The sequence below is a fragment of the Schistocerca americana genome, chromosome 10 (genome assembly GCF_021461395.2).
Source record: "Schistocerca americana isolate TAMUIC-IGC-003095 chromosome 10, iqSchAmer2.1, whole genome shotgun sequence".
In the NCBI taxonomy this organism is placed as follows: domain Eukaryota; kingdom Metazoa; phylum Arthropoda; class Insecta; order Orthoptera; family Acrididae; genus Schistocerca; species Schistocerca americana.
In genome coordinates, this window is record NC_060128.1 from 180185372 (window position 1) to 180202007 (window position 16636).

The window sequence follows — 16636 nt, forward strand, 5'->3', positions numbered from 1 at the left end:
TATTCTGTTATCTCATGATTCAATAAGGTGTCATGTTCTTATGGTTCAATGTGTTTTGTGTGGAGGAAATGATGATCTGATGCTTAACTGAAAATAATGATAATTTAAAGTGACCATAACTTTTAAACAAATAAAGTTACAGAGTTGATATTTACAAGGTTTGTCATTTTAATGATACGCTTCTATATGAAATGTCGATCGTTAAGATCCACCAAAGCGTTCAGATTTTAGCATTAACGTCTTTGTTACAAAACTTGTTAATTTCACTTTAACAGTGAATCCTAAACTATTATAGATATGAACAATATTCAAATTTTATTGAGATTACCATGAAAATGTATAAAGGATGTCACATTATAATTACTGTGACTTCATTCCCTGAATTACTGCAGAATTAAACAGTTTTCATAAACGTTACCTTTATGGTCGATCTTAGGTCCGCCATATTTAACACTGCTACGTCTCCTTGGTCACAGACAGCTTTAGAAGTTGCTTCCCTGTGACGTAGGTTCTCGTCTGTCTCACTCGCACACTACAGCGTTTAGGCCACATTCAGCACAACAGACGCCTGTGAGTTTCCCCACCTCGTGGCGAATCTGCGCTCTTTGTAGCACACGGCCCTGGACATCAGGGTTCGTTTCACAATTCCTGAAGGCTGGCTCTTTCGGCGATGTACTGATGTGAGAGCGAAATCCTCGTTAATTGTCACTCAGTGTTTTCTAATGAGGTACACAGATGGCAGTTTTCACCAATCGTTATGCGGTCATTCCACTACACCTACATCTACACTCTGCAAACCATTGTGAAGTGCATGGCAGAGGGTGCGTCCCGTTGTACCGGTTATAAGGGCTTCTTCCCATTCCACTCATGTATGGACCGCGGGAAGAATGACTGTTTAAATGTCTCTGTACGTGCAGTAATTATCTTAATTTTAACCTCACGGTACCTATGTGGGCGACACGTAGGAGGTGGTACTATCCCCAGAGTCATCATTCAAAGCCGCTTCCTGAAACTTTGAAATTAGGCTTTCTCGTGATAGTTTACTCCTGCCTTTAAGAGTCTGCCAGTTCAGTTCCATCAGTATCTCTGTGACACTCTCCCACAGGTCAAACAAACCTGTGACGATTCATGCTGCCCTTCTCTGTATACGTTCAATATCCCCTGTTAGTCCTATTTTGTGCGGGACCCATACGCTTGAGCATGGGTCGAGGGAGTGATTTGTAAGCAAGAAATCTCCTTTGTAGACTGATTACTTTCCCAGTATTCTACCACCGAACCAAAGTCTACCGCCTACTTTACCCACGACTGAGCGTATGTGATCATTCCATTTCATGTACCTACAGTGTCACATCCAGGTATTGGTAGGAGTCACAGTCCAACTGTGACTCACTGATATGATAGCCACAGGATCTTATGTTTTTATTTCGTTTTGTGAAGTGCACAATTTTACATTTCTAAACAATTAAAGCAAATTGCCCACTTTGAAGTCTTATCAACACCTGGCTGCATATTTGTGCAGCTATTATTTGGCAGCATTTCACTATACAGCCAACTGTCAGCTGTCGTTCTGACGGTCCCAAGTCGCTCGTGCCAGTGACTCGACCTTCCTCAGAGTGCGAAACATGGGAGACAGATACACGTGAACGTCCTCCGTCTAGCCTGTTTTACGATTGTCACCCAGAGAGTTCCAGTGGGGTTAAACGTAACCATCGTCTGTCGCCGCCATTTATCATTTCTAGGAATGGCCTACTTCTGTGCTCAGAATAAGCCACCATGAGGACGGAACTGTAACCAACACGCCCCACCTGCATGGAAATACTGTAGTAACGTTGTGGCAGCTTTCGGTTAAACTATAAGACTTAATAGTATTCTGCCACCAAGATTGTTGATACAACGGCTCGGCTAATTGGGAACGAGAATATTTTGTGCCTCCTGAAAATTATTCATTTTCAGCTGTTGCAAACACTTCATTGCAAAATGGCTCTGAGCACTATGGGACTTAACATCTACGGTCATCAGTCCCCTAGAACTTAGAACTACTTAAACCTAACTAACCTAAGGACAGCACACAACACCCAGCCATCACGAGGCAGAGAAAATCCCTGACCCCGCCGGGAATCGAACCCGGGAACCCGGGCGTGGGAAGCGAGAACGCTACCGCACGACCACGAGATGCGGGCACTTCATTGCACCCATCACCTAAAACGCCGATACGCGCTGTAGAAAGTGAGTGGACGTACTTTGAGGCCACTATTTCAATTGAAGTCGAGTACAATACACTTGTTGGTATGGTTTTGTGAGACCCAAATTTTGTCGAAGTATGCAAGAAATTTATTGTCCACAGCACGCGATAAGTGCATTATACACAAAAACTTCGCGCTTGTTGCTGCAATGTCTCTTTATTTCATGAAACATTTTCGTCCATAATTACACAGTAATCGAAAACCCAGTGACAAAAAAAGGCAGGTCTCTGAGCCAGAATAATTAACTTCAGAACAATTAATTTTTTCACGGAGCTCACTCTGTATTATTCTAGTCACCAGATACTCTCCTCTGTTGTCGTAAACCAGTACAATTCTACGCACAATGTTTTGTTAAAATCATCAAATTCCGTAGATTTCCGTTTCGTTTGCGTTCCTCCTTTGGAGAAACAAAATACGTGGTCATATCTGGAGAATCTGCACTGTTAATACCGTATGAGGTCGGCTTTGAAATACCACATGCTTTTGTCATTAGTTCGCCAACTTGCGCAAAATTGATTCTATTCGTAGCTTCTTCACTGTCGGTCAGACTTGTGATTGCTGTTTCGTGCTGTAACACGTTTATCAAAGAGAAAGAGCAAATATGACTAGCCATTCTAAGCACAAAATTCTGATTCTTATTGCGTTGTAAGCAACGGCACGTAGCCGTACTTCTCGACACTGGACTGTGTTTGTTACAAGTGGTAGAGAATTGTGCTTCCTACGTGTGGCGGTTTGGAAGACGAATTTCATTTTAGGAGACTTGTTGGTTCGCTGCCTGATTGAGAATGACACTAACGAGAAAACGTTCTCGTCTGCTGCAACGTAAACATCAGATCGTCATCATAACATTAACTGACTTTTGAAAAAGTAGCATTTACAACATCATGCAGCAGGCTATTTTGTCGGAAAAACAACTCAAAACGTATAACCAAATCCTAGCGATGAAACTGATGTCATTGGAACAGTAATAATTTAATACCTTCCATGATCAATGAACAGGTCAACATTTTTTAACTGTAAAAACAATATTTATTCCTAGTATAACATATAAACTGATAAATTTTGCAATGATAGATTCCAGCTTGCAGATAAATTTAAATCCAGTCTCCACCATTATAATGCAGAGCGAAGCACAGAAATTACAACACAGAAAAATTGGAACTGAACTGAGCATAAGCGAGACTAAGACAATGATGAGCCATTCTTTATAACTTTTTGACAACTTCATAATCCAAGAAATTTTGCCAGAAGATTAATATTAAAGTTTACTTGGCGTTTTAAACTAAGGTAATTCCAATGAAGATTTTTGTTATCGACACTTCCCTTTTCTGGCTAAGTTACATAACCCCCCAGACTTATCTTTTGCTTAGCTTAATTTAACGTTTTTCTTACTTACTGAGGGCTACTCACGTGAAGTAATTAGTGTGACCATTCTTCCAGTGAGTCTACCTTTCTTCAAAATTGATGTCTTGTTATGAAAAATAACATAACTTATTTGACTTTAACAACACATTGTTTTATAGGGCTGTACCAGGCACGCGTTGCAAGGCGACAGAAAGAAAAAAGTATTTGGTTTTATAATCTGTTTATTGAATTGTTTTTGGGTACATAATATTTTCGTTGTTCCATGTGGTAGGTACACGAATACGTCAGACGCTTTCCCGACGCATGAGCAAGCCACATTCTGTTGTCCATGTGAGAAGCATCTATTTTTCAAATTTGTTCCACAGACTTGTAGTGATTGTCCCCTTGCTGATACTATAAAAGTAGGTACACGCCCGTATGAGAAAGGAACATTGTGTGAAAATTTCGAGTCAATCGACAAATACCTTTCCGAGATTTGCTGTTAAGAACAAACGAACTAATCCCAAATCTCAGGAATTTCTTTACCGACTGATTTGAAATTTTGACATAGCATTGCAATCGTAGACGCACGTGGTTTTGTAAACTTTTTTTCAATACGTTTGCGAAATGTGTTGCGAATATTTTTTAGCAGTAAAGAAGCAATAAAACAAAACGGCGTGTCTGACGCGTCAGTTTCTGACGCATCTCGATGGTTATGACGGTTATACCTCTAGGCCTATCTATCGTACAGTGGCATAAATTTGGTGGCACATGTAGTGACATGTGTGAATACTGTGTGCAAAATATGTAGCAGATAGAGTTAGTAATGGAAATGGAAATGCCGTGTGGTTTGGGCCTCCCGGCCGGCCAGGGTGGCCGAGCGGTTCTAGGCGCTACAGTCTGGACCCGCGCGACTGCTACGGTCGCAGGTTCGAATCCTGCCTCGGGCATGGATGTGTGTGATGTCCTTAGGTTAGTTAGGTTTAACTAGTTCTAAGTTCTAGGGGACTGATGACCTCAGAAGTTAAGTCCCATAGTGCTCAGAGCCATTTGAACCATTAGGGCCTTCCGTTGGGTAGACCATTCGCCTGGTGCAAGTCTTTACAGTTGACCCCACTTCGGCGACTTGCGCGTCGATGGGATGAAATGATGATGATTAGGACAACATCCAGTACGTGAGTGGAGAAAATCTCCGACCCAGCTGGGAATCGAACCGTGCCGTTAGGTATGACATTCCGTCGCGCTGACAATTCAGCTACCAGGGGCGGAAGAGTTAGTAATAACGAGATAATACATTAATACGTAATGCCCGATGCAGCAGTTTTACGAAAATGTAGTAAACGATAATCTTTTTCCCTTTCGTCATTTTGTGCGGGGCGTTAGCAAGAAAATTTTTGTAAACGTTTGAAAAGACAAATTATGTAACGTTTTACGTTGCTCTCATTCTCAAAATGGTTCAAATAGCTCTGAGCACTATGGGACTTAACATCTATGGTCATCAGTCCCCTAGAACTTAGAACTACTTAATCCTAACTAACCTAAGGGCAGCACACAACACCCAGTCATCATGAGGCAGGGAAAATCCCTGACCCCGCCGGGAATCGAACCCGGGAACCCAGGCGTGGGAAGCGAGAACGCTACCGCACGACCACGAGCTGCGGACCTCTCATTCTCAAACAGTGAATGCACACATCTGGATATTTTCGCGCGGTGGCATATCATTGTTCATAATGTCACATCTCGTGAACTGTGTGTCGTGCAGTCTATTTTTTTTTTTTTCGCGGCTAGGAACCACCCATAGTGGATGAACATACAAAAAGACATTCATTTTTATTTATACAGATAATCAGTACAAATTAAAGAGAAGCTACAGGGAAATAGTCGTAATAACCAAAATTGAAAGGTACAAGACTCCAAGGCCATATAGGAATTAAATGGTAAGTTGCAGAAATGCCATATACATGCTGTATTTTAGTTGTGTGTATTGTATGCTTCAATACCGTACAACATTGGTAGTTACATTACACTGTTTTTCAAGAGGATTCTGATGCCGACAACAGAAGTGGCATTATGCGCCACAGCTAAGGTTCCGTGTATCGTGTTCTGTATTAGCTGTATGTGCTGTGCATTTCAATATCATACAGCACTGTCAGTTTAATTTAACTATTTTTCAGGAGGGCAGTGACGCCAGCAACAGCAGTTGTTACTCACTAAGACTGCAGCTCTGTGTGTCGTGTTCTACACTCCTGGAAATTGAAATAAGAACACCGTGAATTCATTGTCCCAGGAAGGGGAAACTTTATTGACACATTCCTGGGGTCAGATACATCACATGATCACACTGACAGAACCACAGGCACATAGACACAGGCAACAGAGCATGCACAATGTCGGCACTAGTACAGTGTATATCCACCTTTCGCAGCAATGCAGGCTGCTATTCTCCCATGGAGACGATCGTAGAGATGCTGGATGTAGTCCTGTGGAACGGCTTGCCATGCCATTTCCACCTGGCGCCTCAGTTGGACCAGCGTTCGTGCTGGACGTGCAGACCGCGTGAGACGACGCTTCATCCAGTCCCAAACATGCTCAATGGGGGACAGATCCGGAGATCTTGCTGGCCAGGGTAGCTGACTTACACCTTCTAGAGCACGTTGGGTGGCACGGGATACATGCGGACGTGCATTGTCCTGTTGGAACAGCAAGTTCCCTTGCCGGTCTAGGAATGGTAGAACGATGGGTTCGATGACGGTTTGGATGTACCGTGCACTATTCAGTGTCCCCTCGACGATCACCAGTGGTGTACGGCCAGTGTAGGAGATCGCTCCCCACACCATGATGCCGGGTGTTGGCCCTGTGTGCCTCGGTCGTATGCAGTCCTGATTGTGGCGCTCACCTGCACGGCGCCAAACACGCATACGACCATCATTGGCACCAAGGCAGAAGCGACTCTCATCGCTGAAGACGACACGTCTCCATTCGTCCCTCCATTCACGCCTGTCGCGACACCACTGGAGGCGGGCTGCACGATGTTGGGGCGTGAGCGGAAGACGGCATAACGGTGTGCGGGACCGTAGCCCAGTTTCATGGAGACGGTTGCGAATGGTCCTAGCCGATACCCCAGGAGCAACAGTGTCCCTAATTTGCTGGGAAGTGGCGGTGCGGTCCCCTACGGCACTGCGTAGGATCCTATGGTCTTGGCGTGCATCCGTGCGTCGCTGCGGTCCGGTCCCAGGTCGACGGGCACGTGCACCTTCCGCTGACCACTGGCGACAACATCGATGTATTGTGGAGACCTCACGCCCCACGTGTTGAGCAATTCGGCGGTACGTCCACCCGGCCTCCCGCATGCCCACTATACGCCCTCGCTCAAAGTCCGTCAACTGCACATACGGTTCACGTCCACGCTGTCGCGGCATGCTACCAGTGTTGAAGACTGCAATGGAGCTCCGTATGCCACGGCAAACTGGCTGACACTGACGGCGGCGGTGCACAAATGCTGCGCAGCTAGCGCCATTCGACGGCCAACACCGCGGTTCCTGGTGTGTCCGCTGTGCCGTGCGTGTGATCATTGCTTGTACAGCCCTCTCGCAGTGTCCGGAGCAAGTATGGTGGGTCTGACACACCGGTGTCAATGTGTTCTTTTTTCCATTTCCAGGAGTGTATATTAGTTGGGTGTATCGTATACTACAATATTATACAACATTGGCTGTTACGTTACATAGTTTTCCAGAAGGAGGGCGACGTCAGCAACTACGGCTGCGGTCTGCGTCACGCCCTTGGGTCCTTGAATCGTGTCCTGTATTGGTTCTGTGTATCGTATACTGCAATATTAAACAACACTGGCTGTTACATTACGTAGTTTTCTAGGAGGACGACACCAGCAACAATTACACTACTGGCCATTAAAATTGCTACACCAACAAGAAATGCAGATAATAAACGGGTATTCATTGGAAAAATATTATACCACAACTGACATGTGATTACATTTTCACGCAATTTGGGTGCATAGATCCTGAGAAATAAGTTCCCAGAGCAACCACCTCCTGCCGTAATAACGGCCTTGATACGCTTGGGCATTGAGTCAAACAGAGCTTGGATGGCGTGTACAGGTACAGCTGCCCATGCAGCTTCAACACGATACCACGGTTCATCAAGAGTAGTGACTGGCGTATTGTGACGAGCCAGTTGCTCGGCCACCATTGACCAGACGTTTTCAGTTGGTGAGAGATCTGGAGAATGTGCTGGCCAGGGCAGCAGTCGAACATTTTCTGTATCCAGAAAGGCCCGTACAGGACCTGCAACATGCGGTAGTGGATCATCCTGCCGAAATGTAGGGTTTCGCAGGGATCGAATGAAGGGTAGATCCACGGGTCGTAACATATCTGAAATGTAACGTCCACTGTTCAAGGTGCCGTCAATGCGAACAAGAGGTGACCGACTCGTGTAACCAATGGCACCCTACACCATCACGCCGGGTGATACGCCAGGATGGCGATGACGAATACACGCTTCCAATGAGCGTTCAATGCGATGTCGCCAAACACGGGTGCGACCATCATGATGCTGTAAACAGAACCTGGATTCATCCGAAAAAATGACGTTTTACCATTCGTATACCCAGGTTCGTTGTTGAGTACACCATCGCAGGCGCTCCTGTCTGTGATGCAGCATCAAGGGTAACCGCAGCCACGGTCTCCGAGCTGATTGTCCATGCTGCTACAAACGTCGTCGAACTGTTGTGCAGATGGTTGTTGTCTTGCATACGTCCCCATCTGTTGAATCAGGGATCGAGACGTGGCTGCACGATCCGTTACAGCTGTGCGGATAAGATGCCTGTCATCTCGACTGCTAGTGATACGAGGCCGTTGGGATCCAGCACGGCGTTCCGTAATACCCTCCTGAACCCACCGATTCCATATTCTGCTAACAGTCATTGGATCTCGACCAACGGGAGCAGCAATGTCGCGATACGATAAACCGCAATCGCGATAGGCTAGAATCCGACCTTTGTCAAAGTCGGAAACGTGACGGTACGCATTTTGCCTCCTTACACGAGGCATTACAACAACGTTTCACCAGGCAACGCCGGTCGACTGCAGTTTGTGTATGAGAAATCGGTTGGAAACTCTCCTCATGTTAACACGTTGTAGGTGTCGCCACCGGCGCCAACCTTGTGTGAATGTTCTGAAAAGCTAATCATTTGCACATCACAGCATCTTCTTCCTGTCGGTTAAATTTCGAGTCTGTAGCACGTCATCTTCGTGTTGTAGCAATTTTAATGGCTAGTAGTGTACTAATTTCTACAGCACAGCCATTGTTTCGTCTACCATATTCTACATTAGCTGTGTGTATCGTATACTTCATTACTAACAACACTTGCAGCTACATTACACAGTTTCCCAGGAGGAGAGCGACACCAGCAACAAAAGCAGTGTTCTGCACGTTCTGCAACGCGGCCGAAGCTCCGTGTATCGTGTTCTGCATTAGCTTTGTTTCTCGTATACTTGGGTACATTGGCAGTGTTTTCCAGGAGGAGAACGACGCCGGCAGCGGGAGCGCTACACGGCACGGCCCTAGCTCCTCCACGGGGACTTCTGGACCGCACCCCCAGCCTGCCAGTGTTCCACCCCCAGCGGCGGCCTACGACGCGGGAAGCAAGGCTGGCGAACGCCTCTCTCCGTCCACCCCACAAGAGGCGAACGCCACCGCCGCCGATTCCGCAGCCGGGTAAGACCCAACGATAAAGTAGCTTCTTATTTATTCGTGTCAAAAGCCTTGTATAAAGAATAGACAGAAGGAGAAAAGCATGGTTAAATATATACAAGTAATACAAAAAAAGGAAACAGAAACTAAGGGAGGCAAAAAGAGCTACATAATAATAGTTATACAGGGTGTTACTAAAAGGTACGGCCAAACTTTCAGGAAACATTCCTCACACACAAAGAAAGAAAATATGTTATGTGGACGTGTGTCCGGAAACGCTTACTTTCCATGTTAGAGCTCATTTTATTACTTCTCTTCAAATCACATTAATCATGGAACATTTGCACTGAAATGAGGATTGACACATTGTTGGATGAACCACTCGCAGAAGTGTACCCGTGGAGGCCAATCAGCTGCTGATAGTGCCTGCACACGCTGTACATGGTACGGAAACAACTGGCTCTCCCGTAGCACTCTCCATACAGTGGCGTGGTCAACGTTACCTTGTACAGCAGCAACTTCTCTGACGCTGACATTAAGGTTATCGTCAACTGCACGAAGAATTGCCTCGTCCATTGCAGGTGTCCTCGTCGTTCTAGGTCTTCCCCAGTCGCGAGTCATAGGCTGGAATGTTCCGTGCTCCCTAAGACGCCGATGAATTGCTTCGAACGTCTTTCTGTCGGGACACCTTCGTTCTGGAAATCTGTCTCGATACAAACGTATGGCGCCACGTCTATTTCCCCGTGCTAATCCATACATTAAATGGGCATCTGCCAACTCCGCATTTGTAAACATTGCACTGACTGCAAAACCACGTTCGTGATGAACACTAACCTGTTGATGCTACGTACAGATGTGCTTGATACTAGTACTGTAGCGCAATGAGTCGCATGTCAACACAAGCACCGAAGTCAACATTACCTTCCTTCAATTGGGCTAACTGGCGGTGAGTCGAGGAAGTACAGTACATACTGACGAAACTAAAATGAGCTCTAACATGGAAATTAAGCGTTTCCGGACACATGCCCACATAACATCTTTTCTTGATTTGTGTGTGAGGAATGTTCCCTGAAAAGTTTGGCCGTACCTTTTTGTAACACCCTGTATGCGAACAGTTTACAAACACTAAATATAATGAGACCAAAGATAAGTGACCTCGACTGCATTGTCCCTGACCCACAACAGGTCCTCCAGTTGTCAAAAACATCACCTGTTACTTCTCGCACTGCGGTTCCGAGCAGTGGTGTTTCTGAAATGTTCTTCCTCGGCCATCTACCAGAAAACCGCGTGATTTCAACACTACGCGGCCGTTCTGCCGTCACAAGAAGGGATTAAAGGTGTTAAGGAGGGGCTGTTAATTCCTTCCCATAGTGAGGCTCGTCCACGGCGGCGTTGGGCAGAACTGCGGTGCAATTTGGTGCCAATGTGACTGCGTTAAGCCATCTTACACATCACATGAACGTCTGAGCTCCGGCTTTTTTTTTTCCTGCATAGGGCGACACCTTGCTGTATGAAGCGCCGCCGAGGATGACATGGCAGGGCGCCACGCTTTTTCGCCATTATATAGTTAGGTTGTAGGCACCTTTGAGCTGAATTTCAAATTCATGCTTCTCAATGGGGGACAATTATAGGGTTTCGAAAAAGTGAGCCTTTAATTGTGTTGAGCAGTGTAGGTACGATATGCAAACATACCATTTCTCCCACTGCCAAATATAAAAATGGTTCAAATGGCTCTGAGCACTATGGGAATTACCTTCTGAGGTCATCAGTCCCCTAGAACATAGAACTATTTAAACCTAACTAGCCTAAGGACATCACACAAATCCATGCCCGAGGCAGGATTCGAACCTGCGACCGTAGCGGTCGCGCGGTTACAGACTGTAGCCAAATATAAAATGCAACCTGTATTAAAAAAAATTTCTGGGCAGCTTGTACAGTTCTGCAGGCCGATGGTATTGGCATCTTTAGAGCCTATATGGATGATATTGGCATCTCTGTATAATCAATGCAAAGATAGGCCTTATTGGAGAAAGCAGTTCAGGAGCTCCGGAGAAAGAAGGCATTAGTCTGTGACAGAGTACTATCGGGAGCACTGAAAGTCTTAGGTCCAAATTCGGCGTCAAGATTTACTTAAGACCGCTCTGGTATCTTCAGCTAAACAGTGCAACGTAAAAGAATGCGAAGACTACAAGACAGTTAGTTACATCAGTCACGAAACGAGAGTCATACTAAGGAAAATTGAAAACAAAATTGAGGAAAATGCGGGGGGGAAGACGGGTAGGGTTCAGAAAGGATAAAATAAAGAGAGATGCTATTGGTTGTCACAGGATGACTGGAGAAGAAGTGAAAGAAATGAACAAGCAGATATACATTTCTTTTATCGAGTGCGCAAAGGCATTCCATAGAGTCATCTAGAGTATGTCCGCCCCAGTAGCTGAGTGGTCAGCGTGACGGATTGCCGTCCTCTGGGCCCGGGTTCGATTCCCGGCTGGGTCGGAGATTTTCTCCGCTCAGGGACTGGGTGTTGTGTTGTGTTCATCATCATTTCATCCCCATCCGGCGTGCAGGTCGCCCAATGTGGCGCCGAATGTAATAAGACCTGCGATATGGCGGCCGGACCTGCCCCGCGAGGGGCCTCCCGGCCAATGACGCCAAACGCTCATTTCCATTTCCATCTAGAGTATCCCGCTGAGAATTGTGAAACATGTCGGTATAGGTTGTTAAGGGAGGTGTACACAAAGCCGAAAGTAACAGTTGGAGTAGAGAATGAGGAGATGAAAGAGATGAGCATTAGAAGGGGTATAAGGCAAGGATGTTCACCGTCACCGAAGCTGTTCAACGTAATAGGGATAAGAAGTGACAGGTAAACGCCATAGAGGATGCAGAAGACATTGTAATTGTAGGAGAAGGGATGAAGATTATAAAATATGCGGATTATTAAGCAGTGCTGGCGGAATCAGAAGACGAGCTACAGAAGATATTGAAAAGTATTGCAAGTACAGGGCGAGGAGTATGGAATTAATATAAATACGTTGTTGTTGTGGTCTTCAGTCCAGAGACTGGTTTGATGCAGCTCTCCATGCTACTCTACCCTGTGCAAGCTTCTTCATCTCCCAGTACCTACTACAACCTTTTTTTTTTTTTTTTTTTTTTTTTTTTTTTTTGGCCATCAGTCTACTGACAAGTTTGATGCGGCCCGCCACGAATTCCTTTCCTGTGCTAACCTCTTCATCTCAGAGTAGCACTTGCAACCTACGTTCTCAATTATTTGCTTGACGTATTCCAATCTCTGTCTTCCTCTACAGTTTTTGCCCTCTACAGCTCCCTCTAGTACCATGGAAGTCATTCCCTCATCTCTTAGCAGATGTCCTATCATCCTGTCCCTTCTCCTTATCAGTGTTTTCCACATATTCCTTTCCTCTCCGATTCTGCGTAGAACCTCCTCATTCCTTACCTTATCAGTCCACCTAATTTTCAACATTCGTCTATAGCACCACATCTCAAATGCTTCGATTCTCTTCTGTTCCGGTTTTCCCACAGTCCATGTTTCACTACCATACAATACTGTACTCCAGACGTACATCCTCAGAAATTTCTTCCTCAAATTAAGGCCGGTATTTGATATTAGTAGACTTCTCTTGGCCAGAAATGCCTTTTTTGCCATAGCGAGTCTGCTTTTGATGTCCTCCTTGCTCCGTCCGTCATTGGTTATTTTGCTGCCTAGGTAGCAGAATTCCTTAACTTCATTGACTTCGTGACCATCAATCCTGATGTTAAGTTTCTCGCTGTTCTCATTTCTACTACTTCTCATTACCTTCGTCTTTCTCCGATTTACTCTCAAACCACACTGTGTACTCATTAGACTGTTCATTCCGTAAAGCAGATCATTTAATTCTTCTTTACTTTCACTCAGGATAGCAATGTCATCAGCGAATCGTATCATTGATATCCTTTCACCTTGTATTTTAATTCCACTCCTGAACCTTTCTTTTATTTCCATCATTGCTTCCTCAATGTACAGATTGAAGAGTAGGGGCGAAAGGCTACAGCCTTGTCTTACACCCTTCTTAATACGAGCACTTCGTTCTTGATCGTCCACTCCTATTATTCCCTCTTGGTTGTTGTACATATTGTATATGACCCGTCTCTCCCTATAGCTTACCCCTACTTTTTTCAGAATATCGAACAGCTTGCACCATTTTATATTGTCGAATGCTTTTTCCAGGTCGACAAATCATATGAAAGTGTCTTGATTTTTCTTTAGCCTTGCTTCCATTATTAGCCGTAAAGTCAGAATTGCCTCTCTCGTCCCTTTACTTTTGCTAAAGCCAAACTGACCGTCACCTAGCGCATTCTCAATTTTCTTTTCCATTCTTCTGTATATTATTCTTGTAAGCAGCTTCGATGCATGAGCTGTTAAGCTGATTGTGCGATAATTCTCGCACTTGTCAGCTCTTGCCGTCTTCGGAATTGTGTGGATGATGCTTTTACAAAAGTCAGATGGTGTGTCGCCAGACTCATATATTCTACACACCAACGTGAATAGTCGTTTTGTTGCCACTTCCCCCAATGATTTTAGAAATTCTGATGGAATGTTATCTATCCCTTCTGCCTTATTTGACCGTAAGTCCTCCAAAGCTCTTTTAAATTCCGATTCTAATTCTGGATCCCCTATCTCTTCTAAATCGACTCCTGTTTCTTCTTCTATCACGTCAGACAAATCTTCACCCTCATAGAGGCTTTCAATGTATTCTTTCCACCTATCTGCTCTCTCCTCTGCATTTAACAGTGGAATTCCCGTTGCACCCTTAATGTTACCACCGTTGCTTTTAATGTCACCAAAGGTTGTTTTGACTTTCCTGTATGCTGAGTCTGTCCTTCCGACAATCATATCTTTTTCGATGTCTTCACATTTTTCCTGCAGCCATTTCGTCTTAGCTTCCCTGCACTTCCTATTTATTTCATTCCTCAGCGACTTGTATTTCTGTATTCCTGATTTTCCCGGAACATGTTTATACTTCCTCCTTTCATCAATCAGCTGAAGTATTTCTTCTGTTACCCATGGTTTCTTCGCAGCTACCTTCTTTGTACCTATGTTTTCCTTCCCAACTTCTGTGATGGCTCTTTTTAGAGATGTCCATTCCTCTTCAACTGTACTGCCTACTGCGCTATTCCTTATTGCTGTATCTATAGCGTTAGAGGACTTCAAACGTATCTCGTCATTCTTTAGTACTTCCGTATCCCACTTCTTTGCGTATTGATTCTTGCTGACTAATGTCTTGAACTTCAGCCTACTCTTCATCACTACTATATTGTGATCTGAGTCTATATCTGCTCCTGGGTACGCCTTACAGTCCAGTATCTGATTTCGGAATCTCTGTCTGACCATGGTGTAATCTAATTGAAATCTTCCCGTATCTCCCGGCCTTTTCCAAGTATACCTCCTCCTCTTGTGATTCTTGAACAGGGTATTCGCTATTACTAGCTGAAACTTGTTACAGAACTCAATTAGTCTTTCTCCTCTTTCATTCCTTGTCCCAAGCCCATATTCTCCTGTAACCTTTTCTTCTACTCCTTCCCCTACAACTGCATTCCAGTCGCCCATGACTATTAGATTTTCGTCCCCCTTTACATACTGCATTACCCTTTCAATATCCTCATACACTTTCTCTATCTGTTCATCTTCAGCTTGCGATGTCGGCATGTATACCTGAACTAACGTTGTCGGTGTTGGTCTGCTGTCGATTCTGATTAGAACAACCCGGTCACTGAACTGTTCACAGTAACACACCCTCTGCCCTACCTTCCTATTCATAACGAATCCTACACCTGTTATACCATTTTCTGCTGCTGTTGATATTACCCGATACTCATCTGACCAGAAATCCTTGTCTTCCTTCCACTTCACTTCACTGACCCCTACTACAACCTACATCCTTCTGAATCTGTTTAGTGTATTCATCTCTTGGTCTCCCTCTACGATTTTTACCCTCCACGCTGCCCTCCAGTACTAAATTGGTGGTCCCTTGATGCCTCAGAACATGTCATACTAACCGATCCCTTCTTCTTGTCAAGTTGTGCCACAAACTTCCCTTCTCCCCACTCCTATTCAATACCTCCTCATTAGTTGTGAGATCTACCCATCTAATCTTCGGCATTCTTCTGTAGCACCACATTTCGAAAGCTTCTATTCTCTTCTTGTCTAAACTATTTATCGTCCGCGTTTCACTTCCATACATGGCTACAGTCCAAACAAATACTTTCAGAAACGACTTCCTGACACTTAAATCTATACTCGATGTTAACAAATTTCTCTTCTTCAGAAACGCTTTCCTTGCCATTGCCAGTCTACATTTTATATCCTCTCTTCTTCGACCATCATCAGTTATTTTGCTCCCCAAATAGCAAAATTCATTTACTTCTTTTAAGCGTCTCATTTCTAATCTAATTCCCGCAGCATCACTCGATTTATCCTCTTTTTGCTTTTGTTGATCTTCATGTTATATCCTCCTTTCAAGACACTGTCCATTCCGTTCAGCTGCTCTTCCAGGAGAAAAGTGATAAGAACGAAATTACAGAAGAAGTAAGGAGGCGTATATTCATGAGAAAGTCAGTATTTGAAAAGTGTAGCAGCTAGTAACAGCTATAAGAATTCCAGTAGACGTGAGGTTCGCTAAAAGTTAAGTCTGTAGAGTAGTGTTACACAGAAGTGAACATTTACAGTTAAACGGAAAGAAGAAAGATATTCAGAAAGTCTTAAAATGTGACTATGGGGTAGAATGTTTAACATGAAGTGAACTGACGGACTTAAGAATGAAGCCGTAATGAAAACAGAAGAAGAAAGAAAAATTACTGGAAGTGATCAGAAAGAGGAAAAAAAATGTTGGCCAGTAGATAAGAGTATACTGTGTAAGAACTGTTGCATCAAATAATGATAGAAGGGACAGTGGAAGGTATGAGAGAAAGAGGTTAGAAGAGAATCGGAGTGGTGGACGTCGTTAGAGATGGAAGAATATAGTGACGAAAGAAGCTGATCAGAACAGGAGATGATGCGTAGCCTCCAGATGAAAACTGTCGTAAAGACGCAGACACCAAAGCAGAACAATAAATGCACTACATGGATGGTATTGGCGTCTTTATATAACCACACATCGATAAAATAGATAGCTTGCTTTATAATGCTGGTATACTGAATAATATACTTTGAAAATGAACACTTTTAGGGTTCCTTACCTCAATCGGAAAACGGGACGCTTGTAGGATCACTTTGCGCCCCAGTGTCTGGCCGTCTGTTAACACGGCCAGAGGCATCTAGTTGAATGTCATGTCAAGTACTAGTG

General features: G+C 44.5%; 1 protein-coding gene across 1 annotated transcript in view; it reads left to right on the plus strand.

Annotated features, from left to right (window-relative positions):
* The window catches only part of LOC124552366, a 117385-nt gene that overhangs the window by 25283 nt on the left and 75466 nt on the right, over positions 1-16636 (plus strand). Inside the window, exon 4 of the mRNA XM_047126631.1 lies at positions 9124-9320. Within this exon, the coding sequence (XP_046982587.1) occupies positions 9124-9320 (197 nt within the window). The remainder of the gene's footprint in view (positions 1-9123; positions 9321-16636) is intronic.